The sequence below is a fragment of the Antechinus flavipes genome, chromosome 6 (assembly GCF_016432865.1).
Source record: "Antechinus flavipes isolate AdamAnt ecotype Samford, QLD, Australia chromosome 6, AdamAnt_v2, whole genome shotgun sequence".
In the NCBI taxonomy this organism is placed as follows: Eukaryota; Metazoa; Chordata; class Mammalia; order Dasyuromorphia; family Dasyuridae; genus Antechinus; species Antechinus flavipes.
The window spans coordinates 202,706,355-202,723,768 of NC_067403.1; the positions used below are offsets into that span (position 1 = coordinate 202,706,355).

The window sequence follows — 17,414 nt, forward strand, 5'->3', positions numbered from 1 at the left end:
GACAAATTTTATATAGAGGAACAAAATATTACGAAATTATGAACATAGAATATTGGAGGATGGGGAAATTATACTGGTATTAGATAAAAACAGAAAAAATAGATCAACGAGACAGAATAGATAATCTAGAACTAAAATTAAAGATGTGTTAATGTTTGATTGTAGATGGATGATTAGGGGAGGGTATGTCCAGAGTCTTGATTTTATTAAAATGAGGAGTTCACAATGTTGAAATTCCTTCCACCAATCCAGATTGACAATTCTTTTGTAATGTTAGTCTTTAAAAATTTGTCTGTAGGGATTGAAAGAAGGGCATGCTCAAGGTTACATAGAGTACAGAGGTATAACTTGAATCCAGATCTTCTTAACTCTAAAGCTAGTTTGCTATCCTTTAACTCACTTTGCCTTTCATGTTTGACAAATCTAATATTATAAAATATTAAAACAACTTATTTCACTAAAATACTACTCATTATGACATTGATTTCTCTCAATGAGGAATTCATAGAACTTTATTTTAATATTAAAATGCAAACTACTAAGTATTATAAATTATTGCATGGAACAGAAAATAGCAGTTCAACAAGTTATTAAATTCATATCTCAATCTATATTATGTAAAGAGGAGAAAAACTTGTGCTGAGTAAAAACTGTTTTTAGAGTCCAAGGTCTTGCATTAGAATCCTGACCCTGCCACTTACTATTGGGATGACATTTTGCAAATCATTTAACCAGCTGAAGCTCAGTTTTTAAATTGTAAAATAATGGAGTTGCAGCAGATGATCTCAAGAGTCATATTTGGAATTCTATCATTTCATAAAATTCAAGTGGATCATTGTTTTATTATTATGAAAATTATAAAAAAATTAGAAGGAAAAAGAATGACATTTAATACAATTATGGAAAAGAAATATTTCTCGTCATTAAACAAAATAATTTATTATAAAAGATAAAACAAATTGACTTGATTCAACAGACAGAAAGAGTTTCAGAGGAGTAGAGTAAGATACTCAAGAAAACAGTTTAAGAAAAATATCCATTGTAAATCTATGAAAAACCTGATATCCACAAAAGATAAGAAAATGACACTAATTCACATATCAAGTTATTATTTTTCCCCCCACATCCATGCTATAGTCTTTTGCACAGGAGAGATGCTTAATAAATGTTGATAAAAGTGATTAAAGGATATGGATAGGCAACTTATTATTAATCATATGCAAAACTGTTCAAACTCTATTAATCAGGAAAATTAAAATTATAATTAGGCTTCATTTATACCTAACAAATTGGCAAAAATAATTAAACAGAATAAAATTCTATCTTGGCAAAGCTGTAGAGAAACAGGCATACTATTAAACTGCTGGTAGAACTTTGAATTGGTGAATTAATTTTAAAAAGCAGTATAGAAAAACAGATCATGAACTGACCTTCTGGGATTTTAACATAAGAATGTTATTCAGATAAAAATATACTTTTATGTAAAAATTAAAAATTCACAGCAGTTTTATTTATAAAATTGCAAATACCCTATGTGTAATGGTTGGCGACTGGCTGAATAAATTATATCAGAAGAAATATATTGTCTTTAGAAATGGTCAGTTTAACAAGCATTTTGCAAATATGAAGAATACAAAGAAATATGGAAACACATATGAAGAAATGAATAGTGAAGGAAGAACATAATTATACAAAACTATAACTGTGTTTTATAAAACAATAAGAATTTTTGAAACTCCATAAAAGAAAGTGAGATTTAAATAAAAATTTCTGAGTTAGAAGAAATCTCAGAAGACCACATTCCTGGAACAACAATAACACTTTGGATACAACATACCTGTTGAATGCCATCCAGCCTTTCCTTAAAGAAGGGAAATACACCAATTCCTGAGGCAGCTCTTTTCACTTTTGAATGGATGGATCTAATTGATATTAAACTTTTCTTACTCTGAACCTATATTTCTTTCTTTGTAATTTCCACTTACTGCATTGGGTCAGATTCTGCCTTCTGAAGCCAAGTATAAATCTAATCCCTTTTTCATAAAGCAGACTTTCAAACACTTGAAGATATTTTCCTATACCCACCCCAACTGGCTAGGGAAATAGAAACAAACAATACATTTTTAAATTTTTATTTTGTTCAATTTGCTATACTCATTTTAAAAACAAATTTTAAATAATTTCAATTCCATATTGTTTCATTTTTATAGATCACTTATTAGAATTTTTTTTGGTTGATAGTTACTGAGCTTAGGATTTGAAATTTGTTCCTCAAAAGTGAAGCAGGCTCACACAGTAACAGCTGCTTTCTGTCTCTTCTAATTCCTCATGATTTAAGATTAAAGATCTGGTTTTTTCTGTAGTTCAAATAGTTCAAGCTGCTCTAAGGAAAGATTGATTTAGACCACCACTGTGGGAGTCAGTTTTCATGAAAATGTGGTGAGGTTTTTTCCAGTCTAAAACACCATTCATTCTGTAACTTTGATTGATAAAAGGTACATTGCACAAAACATGTTCAGATATCCAAGGCATGTAGGCATCATTTTAAAAAAAGACAAATTGCCATTTAAAACAATCACAATAGAATTCATCTGATACACAAAGAAACAACGATTTTGATAGTGCAGGGAATTTGTTGTGTGGGAAGTCCTTCTGTTAATCCTGACCGCAAATTTCCATAATTTAGTAACTAAATCCTTGTGGCATCCAGAAGTTAAGGACATTTGCTTAAGGTTACCTTAGTAGTATCAATGTTGGGATATAAAAATGAATATTCCTGTCTCCAAGATTAGTCCTCTGACTTCATTCATCTGAAAAATGTGATTAATATAATGTTAATTGTAGGCAACAGGTCTAAGTGTTGTTTCTTTTTCAACAGGCAGAATCGTATTAAGTATTAGAGCCTCAGTGCACTTTCTATTTTTTAATAGATGTATCTGGTTTCTGAAATTTTATGTAAAATAAATCCTTTTAAGAACCTGGTGGATAGGAAGATGAGTTTGAAGGGATGCAAAAGGAAATTATCAGAATCAGGAAGTGAGCGATGTATAATAAATAATGACTAAAATAACAAAAACACTAAAAAGGCAACTGGACACAGAATATTTGGAAGAATCAATCTGGTACTCAAAGATAATCAAACTTTCTTATTTTGATAGATCAATTGAGTGTATGTGTGATACTGTGGGTGTTATTGTTGTATACCCTTCCAGAAGCTATGATTTTGCTTAACTAATTTGCTTTTATGGGGAAGATCTTTTAAGTGGGAGGGTATATATCAGAAAATAACTGTTATAAAACTATCAACAAACTTTAAAAATGCACAAATGGAAGTCCTACTGTGAATTCTTTTGTAAATCAAATAATTCCATATTAGACTAAATTTAAATGTTCATACAGTAGTATTAGAAGGAAAGAGGCAAACCTGCACCACATATGGGCCAAGAGCCACTTCTCATCAGATGAATAAGTTTGAAGCCAAAGCTCCTTTAGTCCCCGAGTTTAAACTGTAAGCGAAAAAACTCATTGGTCATTTTCTATTCTCACTTCCTGAAGAGTATGGGGACCCAATACTGATTATAAAGTAATTTTTCGTCTTTTGAACAGGGTTCTTTTTCTTTGAACAAACTCCCCTTCCCCCCTTCTTATTGGATTTGGGAAAACAACCCCAAACGATTTGTTGACTTTAAAAGTTGAGACTCTGCAACTTTTTCCTTTACTGAAAAGTGTGAATAATAGGCCTGGAGTTAAGTGTAACAGCTGCCTAGTCTTCGGGTGTAATCACCTCCACCACCCCAAGATCCCATTCCTACTATGTGCTATCCTTACAGTAAACAGGCCATTTTTGTATTGTCCCAAAGATTAGAAAGTTGAAAGACTTAATCCAGAATGGTTCCGTAATGGTAGCTTTTCGAGCCTCCTTAGTTTATACCAAAGCTGGTGCCTCCCTGAAACCCGACTAGCGCCAGGCTCCCGCACGCCGCCCAGCCTGCTAAAGGCACCGTGACCTGCTACACCATAGCGTCAGAGCATAGAAATCTTACAGCCAGAGCCAGAGAGATTAGCCTGGAAACTGTTCCAGCTCTGCCGACCCGGCACAGCCCAGCCTCAAAGGAACTGTCCCGGGCAGAGTGGTCTGGTCAAGCCTGGCCTTGGGATTCTCAGGTTTCGCGTGGAAGTGAGTCCCTGTCTCCCTTTCCCGTCAGACCCTGGACAGCGCTCTTCCGATCACCGTGTTAAAAAGAAAAAGGAAAAGAAAAAATAAAGGGGAAAAAAAAAAAGGCAAACCTGAACCATTGCTGGTCACTCTGGTGCCCGACGCCACGTCCGCAGAAACCCAGAACCATTTGGACGGGTCCAGACAGCCCCGGGGGCCAACTCTCACTGCTGGTCCAGAGCTTAGGAGAAGCCAACCCAACTTCCCAGAGTTTCATAGGGTCTCAGGCCCTTTCGCAGCCCCAAGTAGAAACCCTAGGTTCCCTAATGAGGCTGTCCCGGTCCCTGGCCAGGCGGCAGGGCCACGCGAGATCTGTGTGCGGACGGCGGGCAATGGGGATAGGCAGGCGCCGGGCACCAGCTCTGGGGAGCTGAGGGCTAGGGGAAACAGCTCCGGGCCATGCGCCAGGCGCCCAGCGTGGTCTCCGGGTGTGGCCGCCCCCTCCCATTCAAAAGACTTCAGGCCTTAGGAGATCCCTTGCCCCGGCCCTCCCCCATCCTCCTCCCTCCTCCTGCTACCCCGCCCAGCAGCGCCCACCTGAGTCGGTGAGCCGAGGTCTGGCGCGGTCCCGCAGGTAATGGATAAAATCCTGGCAGCTGTCGTGCTCTACCGCCCCGCTGGAGCACAGCTCGGCAAGCAGCTGCAGTGCCTTCTGACAGATCTCGTCCCTGGCCCCGGGCATCGCCCCCCAGCATTCTCGGGACAGGTCGCCGGAGAGCCCTCCGCCCGCTCAGACACGCCTTTGCCTCCGCTGCCGCTGCTGCTTCCCCGGGCCGCCTGCAGCCACCGGCCGCCCCCAGCTGACCAGGGTAGGAGCGCGCAGCCCCACCGGGGACCTGACCGTCTGTCTGCAAGGCTTCCCTCGAGCTCTCTTGGGTCCTGGGGGTGGCTGCCGGGTGGTAGGACGACCAGAACCTGGTCGGGCGTTGGGTCCCACCGGTTGCATGCAGTTCTCCCTCTCCGTACCGAGGAGCGGCGCAGCCGGAGCCTGCGGGCGGACGGGCGGCTGGCGAGCGCTCTCTCGCTCTCTCGCTCTTTCTCTCCTCTCGCTGGCTCTGCTTCAGCGCAGCTAGGGCGCAGCTCTCCCTGGCGGCCGGAGCCCTCAGTGCCGGCGGCTGAAGAGCAAGAGGCGGGGCTCGGAGCGGTGGGGAGATCTTGCCCGAGGGTCTAGAGGAATCGGAGCCGCCCCTCCCTCCGCTCCTTCTCAGGGTTCAGGCGGTGGCCCCCTCTACCCCAGCTTGCTTCCCAGGGCACAGCGGAGACTCATCAGACAGCTGCTCACGAGATTCGCCAGGTTGTGAAGACTCACTCCAAACGCAGCCCCCCTTGACTGCTTCCAGCCGAGCGGGACTAAGATTCCCTCCCCCGTTCCTACAGCGTGGCCTTTACACGGATGAATGACCTAAAGAAGACAGATGGAACAGGATGGAGCAAGGAATACCGAAGTCAGTGCTCCATGCCTGGAAAACTGTCCGTTTGTAGCGGACCACCCAGGCCTCCAAAAAGTGAGCTGTAACCTAGAATGTAGGGACAGGATTAAAGGACCGGGTCAGATGGCCGAGATTAGCTTCCTGCAGGGACTTTCCCAGAAATGCTCCCCTTTTCCCTTTCTCTCCTTTCCCCTATTTCAAGACATCATCCCTAGAAGCAGTCACTCTCGAGTCTAATAGAAAACAAATTGTCATCTGTGGAATGGTAACATTTTCAGGAGGCCATGTTGTAATAACTGAAACTTTCGGTGACTACTGAGAAATATTAAACAGGAGTTGGAACGGGAAAATTTGTCAGAATTCCTCTAATATTGCTCAAGAAAAGACACTTGTAATTCTAGAGCTGGGAAGAAGCTCGAGTCTATCTAGTCCAAGTTCATTTTACAGAATAGGAAACGGAGGCCTAGGAGGTTAAATGACTTGCCCACAATCACACAGGTATTAAATGGCAGAGTCTGAATTCAAACTCTGATCCCATAACTTAGCAAGGAAACTCAGTGATCTCTTCACTTCCCTATACTGCTTAATGGAAGAGCAGTCATCTTAAAACAAACAAAAAATTGAACATCATTGATAAATATTTATTGAATATATACTATGTGCAAGGTTCTGTACCAAACTATATATAAAATATATATATGTAAACGTGTCTAAGGTTCCCTTAATGAACTTACAGCCTAACTGAGGATGAAACATATATATATATGAAAATTTTAACAGTGTAAGATATAATGTATAGGATCAGAACTCCAGAACTGGAAGAGGCTACAGAGGCCAACTAGTCTTATCCTCTTGTTTTTAACTCCAGAAAGTTAAATGACTTGCATAGGGACATTATAGATTTGGGTTCTGAGAGGTAGGATTTAAACCTATATCCTCTCACCCAATTCTTTCCCTTGATCCACACTTAATCATGGTATTCAATAATTTTTTTCAGTTGTGTTTGACTTTCTGTGATCTCATTTGTGATTTTCTTGCAAAGATATTCCAGGATTTATGATTTGCTTCTCCACGTCATTTTACAGATAAGGAAATCAAGGCTAACAGGGTTAAATGATTTGCCCAGGATCACACAGCTAGTCAATGTGTAAGACCAGATTTGAATTAAAAGAGATGAATGAGTCTTCCTGACTCCAGGCCTAGCACTCTATATACAGAACTACTTGGTTGCCCCTGAACCACCCTGCTTCTCCATTAGTATTTTGCCCAAGAGAAAGGAGAGGTGACTAGTAGACAGAAAAAGCTTGAATGACTGATGAATCCAAGAGTGGATGTCAACTACTGACATCAAAGAAGCTCTAAAAATCCCTTTGTGCAGCCATATCTAATTTACTTAAGACTGTTGTATTCAAAAGGTACCTGAATCTGTTCTTTTAGATTAGTGCTTTGAAAAAGGCTTCAGGTCAATTTATTTTCCCTACTGAGCATACAACATACTATTCCTAACCGCTGTGACATTCTGATTTAGCCTGAAAGTCTAGGCAAGGCTGCCTTTCCTGGAGCCACCACACACACACACACACACACACACACACACACACACACACACACACACTGCTTTGCCTCTAAAGCTGGAGTGGGTAGCTTAAAAAATGAGCAAAGGATGAAGCAGATTGAGGCCATCTTTTTTTTTGCACAGGTAGGTCTTGATTAGTGAATAATGAATCCCATGAAATAGTTATATTTTTCAAATTTGTGCTGCAAATTTTCATTGGACTTGATCCAATAACTTTAATTTTGAATGGTGCATATTTAATTACCTGGAGCTAGTAATCAGGACTTGACTGTATATACATATCAATGGTTGCATATTGTCAGTCCTATAATTACATCTAACAAGTAGAGAGCAACATTTCCATTACTTGAGACCGGAGTTGTTACAGGTATCTAGAGACTCCCAAAGGAAGGATATGGATTGTAAGTACTATGAAGGGGGAAGGGAAGAAGAGTACTGGGAATCAAATTGTAAGGGAAGCCTTTATCCTTAATAATTGAATTCTAATAATTGGAATTTCACTACTTTTTAAGGCTGCTCTTTCCCTAATTATAGATGACTCATTGTTAGGAAGTTTGTATAGAGCCTAAATTTTCCTTTGTATCTTCTATCTTTGGTTTTTCCTGTGTTCTACTGTTTCATACCAGTAAAACAAATTTAATGATATGTGAGCTGGCTAAAATATTTAAAGAAATGATGAATTTTAAAAGATCTCTAGTCAGGAGTTGATCTTTAATGATTCTAGACATGTGTACAGCCTGACCAATCTATTCCATAAGCACTCATTAAATAACTCTTTTGTGCCAATTCTTACCTACTATATCCCTTATATCACCTGACTATATTCAAGGATTTAATATTCTTTTGTGGGTAAATGCTAAGTAATTTCTAGGAGAAGACACTAATACTAATAGCTAATTTTGTATAGTGATTACTATTTGCCAGACATTGTCGTAAGTGCTTTATAATTATTATCTCATTGGATCTTCAAAATAATCTTGGAGGTAGCTGTTATTATTATCCCCATTTTACAGAAGAGGAAAAAGGGGTAAATAGAAGATAAGTGACTTGCCTAGAGTTAAACATATAGCTGTCAACCCAGAGCTTCCTAGCTCAAGGCCTGGTGTTCTACCCACTGTGCCACCTAATTAGGTATATCAAGAAAAGCTTCTTATGGTAGGTGGTACTTAAGCTGAGTTTTCAAGAATGCTAGGAATTCTAAGGCATGGGAGAGGGAGGAAATGCATTCTGGTTATTGGACAAGCGGTGGTACACAATCTGAGAAAAGGTGTGGAGATAGGAAGTGGAATGACATGTAAAAGGACTAGAAAGTGAGGTTAGTTTGGAATGAGCCATAAACCTGGAAAACCAGGCTTGGGTCTGGCTGTGAAGGATTTTAAACACTAAATTGGAGAATTTGTATTTTATCCTAGAAACAATAGGGGACTTTAGAACACTTTGAGTAGAGAAGTGCCATAGTCCATATTTAGTGTGTTTTAGGCGTATAATTGGGAAATATATATGGAAGATAAATCAGAGAAGGCAAGGAAGCTGTTGCAATAGTCTAAACAAGTAGTGATGAGGTGCTTTGTTAGCATGGCGGTGAAGTGAGGCAAGAAAAGTGGACAGATAAGAAAGTTGATGTATGCATAGAATATAGAAAACAGGACAATTGATTGGATGTGGAATGAGGGAGAAAGAGGAATTGTGCATAATCCCAAAGTTGCAAACCCAGATGACTAGGGAAAAAAAAAGGTGGTGCCTTTGATTAGAAATAAGGAAATTAGAATTAGGAGGTGAATTTGGGAAAAAATTAAGAATTTTTCTTTGGAAATCTTGAGCCTGAGTTACCTATCCATATCTCCTTAAAGATGACAAAATTAGGAATTATGTAGGTCAATTGTTTTATTTAATTTTTATCCTGAATCTTCCAAAAAGTTTCTGTTCCTTCCACTATGAAAAAAGGAAAGGAAAAAAGGTAAAAGGAAAACAAACTTTAGAGTCTTTAAGGTGCTTCTACCATTAAACAGTTGTTCAGAGGTCTGCCAGGGAGCAGTTCTATTAGAGAGAACAGCATATGTTACAGGGTATGAGGAGGGAATGCACTGGAGGCAACAGGACTAGCCAATCTATTCCCATTCAAAGAATACACTAACTAATAACTTGATAACTTCAATATTCACCCTTCCACTCTCCCTTTCTCTCATATCTTCTTGGAAGTTATAGCACTGGTTGCAAAATTAGGGTTACTTTATTTTATTTGACCTTTCCTCTGCGTCGAAATGCCCTAATACTCACTTATTTCTTCCAAGTTCTTATATCTTACTTAATTGTACGTGAATATAGCAAAAAATCTGATGAACCTGTCCATGATAAGGTATAAATGACTGGTAACAAAAATTCACCTTCTTTAGAGGGTATGCGCATTTTTACAAGATAAAATCACATGCCAAATGGTAAATTCCCAACCATTATTGAAATGTTACAGAGCTATTTGGAGACAAGAGAATTTCTGTATGTGGAATTATTCCAGATAAGTCAAAGTCTGATTATGAGCCTTTGATTTGAAAAACCATGCTTCTAGAACTCAAATGTTCAAATAGATCTGTAATCTCATCAATTTGGATCAATATGATCTCATTAATCTCATTAATTTGCTCTCTTCAACACTGCACATCACTGCCCATCTAACTCTTTTCATCCTATGTAATTCTTGTTCATGTCTGTCCAAAAGTTTGATACAGTGAATCTACTTTACATGCTCGCTTTTCCCAATATTGAGAGGGGACCAGTGCAATACTCCATCCATTTGTCATCCCTTGATGTTTTCACTTAAACAGCCTATCATCTTTTCTTATATAATTTTTTTATGATGCCCTTTACTCCACTTCTTTGTAGTTCCTTATTGATTATCTGTTACAACTTGTTCACACTCCCTGGGATCTATACATTGGACTTTGTGTAATATAAAGCTTTAGTTATTTCAGAGATATAGAGTTCCATTTCCCACAGAACACCACCAACAAAATGGTTAGCGTTGAAAAGATATTCTTCACATTCAAGGGAAATATTGGGTCCAGTTAAAGAGCAATGGAATTTTCCAAAAGTCATTCCAGTCCACTCTTCTCTTGTTCAACTTTGGACCCATCTCTTTGTCTGTCTGGTCATCCATCTAGGTTACATTTTGGGCAAGCATTACATATTACCCAAATGCATGTTGAGACCTGGAACATTGACTTGTTGGAATCTGGAATGTTGAGTTTCTTTATGCACACCATCTTTGTGGTTAAATTCTTTGATGGTTACTTTTTTCCAGGAGGTTCTGTAATATTCTGAATCTTGATCCAATCAGCACAATTATCAGTAAACAGGAGCATCTGGAAGACTTTACTATTTGTTGAGAATCCTTCTTCAAAAGAATTTTGAATGTTGAGTTCTCCCAGACATGAAGAGTCATTGCTTGACATCTACTTCCTGAAAACGCTCATCCAATTAAATATGCATTCATTAGTTATGTACTATACACAGTTCACTGTGGTGAATGCTAAGGGAGATACAAAGATTAAAACTCTTTGCAAATCATTTCCCTATCCCAATTATTGCAATGTTCTTCTCTCAAATATAATGTTCTTTATGAGCAGATTTCTCAGGGGGCTTCTGGAGGCAGCCTTCATTTCAGTTCAGAATAATAATCACCTCAAATGCAGCCAGCTATTAAATTCCAAATCCTTTATTGTCTCCTTCAAAATACCCTGGTTAGTTTTCTTAGAGGCCTATCTCTCATCTTAGTTCCAAGAGCTCTTGCTGCTAGTTCTTTGTCTTTTCCAGTTTCAGCCTCTAGCTCCCTCTGAATCCAAAGTCTCCAGCCAGCACAAAGGTAGAAAATGGAATGAATCTGACTCCTCCTCCCAGAGTGTGGGCTTGTGGGTTTCTGACTTATGAATCTCCCGAAGTCTCTAGTTGGCTTGTGGGTTTCTGACTTGTGAATCTCCCGAAGTGAATCCTGACTTATAAATCTCTAAGAGTCTCTAGTGAGCTTGTCCTTTAGTGGGCTCCTCCTTATATGCTCTCTTAAAGGTGTGAACTCTAAAGGTATGAAAAGTATGAACTCTTAAAGGTGTGAACTAAGTGCATAAGCATTGTTCTATTAATTACAGTGATTTAGCACCTTGTTTCAAGTTCTGGCCTATAACAAATTATAATATTTTTTCTCCATTTCTTTTTTCTCTTTAACAAATTTTGGTTAAACTTCTAGGGTCTTTTGGTATCTCTTATGTCCTTTTCATTCATTAAAGTTTTAATTCAGAATATTAAGGTTTCATATTACAAAGGATTCTTAAAAAAAAAAAAACTTCCTGATGCTGGATATAGTTGTAAGTTGGTATAGTGCATTAAAATCAAAGTCAGTGAAAGATAATGTAGATGAGAATGAATCAAAAAAGAGCCAAGCCAGAAATGCATGGTACCTGCAAGTTATGCTGTGCTCATATGACACCTTTTGAAAAGTATATTTCTTCTCAATATAAGACCAAAAACTCCCCAATAATCAAAGTTACGTCAAAGCAAAATGGACTACTTTGGGGGATAGGTGGGTCCTTTCTCACTAGAAGACTATAAATAAATACTGAGTAAGCTTTCACTAAATTTGTTGTAGGAGGGATCTCTTTTCAGATTTGACTAGATAGCCCCTGAGGTCCCTTTATGCTCAGAGATTCTGGGATTTTAACTTTCATTCACTGGCCATGAGCCAAACCCAGAGTTTCATATATCTGGAGAGCTCCTTCTCCAAGGGTCATAAGAAATTTTCACATTGTTCAAATAAATCCCTAGAAACCCAAAGAAATGCAATAGAAAGCCATTGTGCTTTCAGGATGAAATTGAAAGCTGAGAGAGAAAATATTTCAGAGTGAGATCTGTATCTAGCTTCTATGATCAAAGCAAGGACCTTCCCCAGAGTGATTTCACAACAGAAATTCTGCAGCCTGCTCAAGTTACAAAAAATGCTCTCCTTCTGTTCCTTGCTTATTTTCATTTTTATTATGTTTCCTCACTCCGGTCAATAGGTTAGTCAGATGCATCCCAAAGTCTGAACCTGCATAAATCCAGAGTCAATGTGATGCTGAAAAAGATAAAGATAGCATAATTTCAAAAACATCTCTAGTCTTGATCTCAAAGCCCTTTAAAAATCTGTCCCTTTAACCCCATTCCCCTTTGCTCTGTAAGGAAGTTGTCTAGATGGTGAACTGGACTTCATTTCTGAATATTTTGGTGCTTAGTAGTATTAAGATAATCAAAGTATTAATTGACAAACATTTGTTTTGTATTCACTGCATGCAAAACATTTTAATGTAACATCTCTGTTAGATATTGCAAAGTAATAGCTAATTTATCCTTTCATAATACCATACTGGCTGTTTTGAGACTCCCTTGTATAACACGAGGAAGCAAATATTCTTCATTCCTTTCACCCATAAAGAATCAATGACATGTTGGAGTCAAGATATAGTGTATTTAACTGTTGATGATCAGTTTAATATAAGCCATAGGTTGGACACACATAGTCCACTTGAACATTTGGGAAGGAAATGTTCCTAGATTTGTCTACCTCACATCTCCTTTGTGCTACTTTGATTCTGTTATGCTCTGTTATAGAGCTCAGGACCTTCTTTGATGTGGGTATTCCACATTGGACAATCCTGTGGCAGTATCTTCCATGTCTCGCTATTGATGCTAATATTTTTCAGGGAGAACTTGAGTGTCCTTGTACCACTTTTTCTGACCTCTGTGTGAGCACTGGCTTTACTTGAGTTCTCTGTTTTGCATTTGGGCTATGTTGCACACTCTCTGCAGTAGAGTTTGAATGCTTGGGAGTTCAGCTCAAAAGAGGACCTCAGTGTTCAGTATTTTATGTTGCCAAGTGAATCTTCCCAAGACAATTCAAATGGAAGTGGTTCAATTTTTCTTCTATGACTCGGTAAACTGTCCAGTTTTCACAAGCATATAACACTGCATTTAGCCTAATCACTCTGTAGTCTTCAGTTTATTGTGCAGCCTAATTAATCTCTCCTCTTCCACACTTTCAGAATCTCCAAAATGCTGAACTAGTTCTGGTAATGCATGTGTCAATCTCATCTCAGGCTCAGAGACTATACAATCATCTGTAAACAGAATGTCTAAACCAATTCTCCTTCCACTTTGTTCTTAGCTTATAACCTTTTCAAGCCATTGACCATATATCTCATGTTGAAGTCAACCCAACTTCCAACTGAAGAAATATTGATTGTCATTAGGCTCCTCTTATATGGCAAAGTGCCTAGAGCTTATTCATTCCAGATGATATTTATAAGCCAGGGGGTCCACTGCTCATATAGAAGCTGAATGATATCTTCCAGGTTATAAGGTAAGAGGAAATTATCCCCTAAAAGATTGCTTCCATTGTCCATCTCTATAAAATAAAAGGAAGCATTTTGCCTTGTATGGTAGTGTACAGTTTCTTTCTTAGTAACTGGCAAGATTCTTGCCAGAATCCTTCTTCTGGAAGGATTCAGATCCTTCAGCTGAAGATGGCTATCTACCCAAGAGCCATACTGGCTTCAGAAAAGGCTGAGGAATGGTGGATATGGTGTTTGCTGCCCAGCAACTCCTGGAGAAATTCAAGGAGCAGAACAGAAGCCTATAAACAATGTTCATTGACATGATTAAAGTCTTTTATGATGAGGGCTTGTGGAAGTCAGAATTTGGTTATCCAGATAATTTTATCGTTATTGCATTCCAGTTTCATGCTGGCTCTGGACAAAGGATGTTGCTATCACACTTTGCCAGTCACCAATGGAATGAAGAAAAGCTATATGTTTGCTCCCATGCTTTTTAGCATGATGTTTTTCTACTATATTGTCAGAAGCCTTCAAGAAGGATCAAATGATATCAAGACCAGCTACCACATTGATGGTAGACTTGTAAAGGGAAAGGAAAGAGAAGATATTCAATGTTTACGTCTCTGTAAGAATCCAGAGATCTCTTTGACCACCCTACACAACTTATTCTATACTTAGTTCACTTTCTATACTGTGGTTAAATGAAGGGCTTGAAATGAATAGTTTTCCAAAATGAAAATTCTGGGTATTTATACTTTTTTTCTTTGAGGAATTTGTTATTCTTTCCCTTCTTCATTGTGTTAATTAGTTTTCTTTTTTCCTACTTTGCACCTCCATTAATTTTTCCATACTCACTAGTTTGCTACATTCTCTTAGGGAAAATTTCCTCCCTCCCTTGTTCTGCTTTGAACCAGCAGAACTGGGGAGGTTTGCAAACAGGTGTTACATCTTTTATTATGTGATGACTCCATAAGGAAGACCAAGGAGTGTGCCTTATATATCCTTCCAACACAGTGAGCTGTATATAGCATATAATGAATGTGTATTCAAGTTGAAGGTGAAGACAAATAGTTAATTTTTGGAATACAGGCAAAAGAAGGAAAGTCTAGTAAGTTTTCAAAGTATGAGTCAAATAGCTACTCAACATGGGCTAGTCTCTCTGTTTAGAGCCAGTCCAGAGAGCTCTTACAATTTATTTTTCTCAAAACTTTCCTTCAAAGCTTTCCAAACCTACCTGATCTCTGCGTTTGGCTCGAATCAGCTTGAGTTCCAAAATCAGTCACTCTTAAATCTTAATTACTTGTGTCCCCCCTTTTTGACTGCTTCCATAATACATGAGTATTTTCAGTGCTCATTTCCCATTCTATCCACTCCTTACACTTGTTTTCCTAATTATAGCTCAGGACTGAATTTTCTAGGTTTAATTAAAAGTCATAAGCAAATTTACAGATATTAATGAGGGCAAGGAAGAGTTACCTGAGTCAACAAAAAGCTGTAGCCCTATCTGGGACAGTGTGGAGTGACAGTATCAGTTACAGATGGGCATGCATGATTCCAGAACTGAAAGACTCTGGTCCTAGGAAACAGCTGGAGTTTAGAAAGAATATTACCTTTGGATTCTCTTTACTTGATTTCCTAATCTTTGGCAGATTCTTTGCTTTGGATTCTTTAAGTGGCAGCTGACTCACCTACCAGACTTAATTCCTTGGAATTAATCAATGTCCTAAAGTTGCCTGTATCCCTGACCCCAACCTTTGGATTACATTTGCTTTCTCCTGCTGGAGGTTTGCCTGTCCTGCTCTCTTGAGTATTTAATCTTCTACCTTTAGCCAAGGCGTTCTGTAGTTATTGGCACTTGCCAGTTTTGTTCTGGCGTCATACAGCACTAAGTTATGGAAGCAGAGAACAAATGATTTGGGAAGATCTCTATTGTTTTAAGTAGAAAATATGTGTAGGTAGATAGTAGCAAGGGCACCCTATGTTTTAGTGAGTGAGCAGATTAAAGATCCGGATTAAGCTGTATACTGGTGAGCAGCAGCAAACAAGTCTGCACAGTTAGACTGGACTCTCTCACCTTAATGAAAGCCAATCAAGAGCTAGGGAATCTGCAACAGCTGTAGGGAAAGTCAGGTAAAGAGGAAAACCATTGTGAAGTCTGAGCAATAAGAAAGTCCTTGAAAAGTAAGATTATGCTTTTTGCTAAATCTCAGGGGTTTAAAAAATTCTTCTGAGACAATAGCCAACTATCATTTGTTTCTTACCTCAGAGTGACAATTTAGAGTTTTAGGATGATAGCAGCAAGACTGACTATGATTTGTCATAAAGTGCACATGGTTGGAAGTGAGTCTAGTCTAGAGAAACTAAGCACTATATATCCTTTCTGTGTTAGGGCAGAGAGTAAAATATGTAATGTAAAAATTCTGTAAAATGTCCAAATTCAACTTGAACTAAGAGGGTTCGACATTAGATAGACATCCCTATTAGAGGGATAGGTTTTGTGCATAGACTCAAGATCAGTAGTATTCCAGAGCTTTCTATTTCTTACCCAGGATAGGTTACTCACATTTTACTTATAGCTGGCTGCCACATATACACTAGCATGAAACTCAGAGCTTGGAGTCTACCAGGCTCTAATAATAATAATAATAATAATAGGTTACATTTTCCAAGTACTTTACAGTTTATACAGATTTTTTTTTCTTTGCAATAATGGTGACACAGATGGTGGAGAATCACCATCAGATGTGATGAGGTAGGTGGTGGAGAATCACCATGACCATTTTCAGATATGAAAAGTGAGGGTCAGTGAAGAGACTTAGGACATTCTAGGCCAATATTATTTCTATTAGAATAGTTTAGCTCTACAATTTTGTTTGGGTATTTCCCCCTCAATTATTTTTCCAGAACAAGAAGAGCAAAAGAGACCAAAACTGACTCAGTGAACACTTGATCTCCTTGCCAAACAGAGAGCTAGAGCAGCCATGAGCAAAATTACTTTAGCATATAAATTCATCTATAAAAATTTACAGAGGAGGATGTGAATTATTATGAGTAGTAGCAGCTTATTAAACTGAAAAGTGGTAGATAGGAAAAATAGTCTACAGAAAGATTGCTGTGAAACTCAACTAAGCCATATCGTCCCAAGAGCATTTAAAGATGAAACACTGAGAAAGACAACAAGTAGTCACAATATGGAGAAAAATCTGTCAAGATTTTTACAATAAACTATTCTTTCCATGGATAACAAGGGAGCTACCACATTTGGATTCTGACATCACAATCCCCAATGTGCTCCATGAAGAAGTAGAAATGGCTTTAAAGCAAACAAAGACAAGAGGAGCAGCTGGATTAGACCAAGTATACACAGAGGAAATCTGAGCTGGAGGTTACACAATTTTAAGGATGTTGAAGGATCAGTCTCACAATATCTGAGTTGATACTAGACAATTGGAAAAAACCAAGGACATGATATTGCTATAAGAAAAAAAGTAACAAAAAACCAGTAACTATTGACTCAAATGACTGCTTTCTCAGCTCAATAACATTTTTTGTGAGAATAATTTATATACCTATATATATGTATATATATATGGGTACACATATGTATGATATATTTAATTCAAATATAAGTCAAGAACAGGCAAGTTTTTATAACATTCTCTGGCAGACCATATCCTTACTGACACAAAATTAACAGGAGAGTGCAGAAAAGATAGGGTAATATTGTGCTTATTGTTTGTGCTCTATAAATGCACACACATTCAATTTAGGAAAACATGATGCAAATTTAAAGACTATTCTCCAACAAATATCTCCTAAGCAAGTCTGAAGATTTTACA

General features: G+C 38.3%; 1 protein-coding gene across 1 annotated transcript in view; it reads right to left on the bottom strand.

The window, feature by feature from the left end:
- Positions 1-6,248, bottom strand: part of SYT9 (synaptotagmin 9) — a 202,679-nt gene extending 196,431 nt beyond the window's left edge. Inside the window, exon 1 of the mRNA XM_051964791.1 lies at positions 4,754-6,248. Coding sequence (XP_051820751.1) covers positions 4,754-4,898 — 145 coding nt within the window. The 5' untranslated portion in view covers positions 4,899-6,248. The remainder of the gene's footprint in view (positions 1-4,753) is intronic.
- Between the last annotated feature and the right edge of the window lie 11,166 nt (positions 6,249-17,414).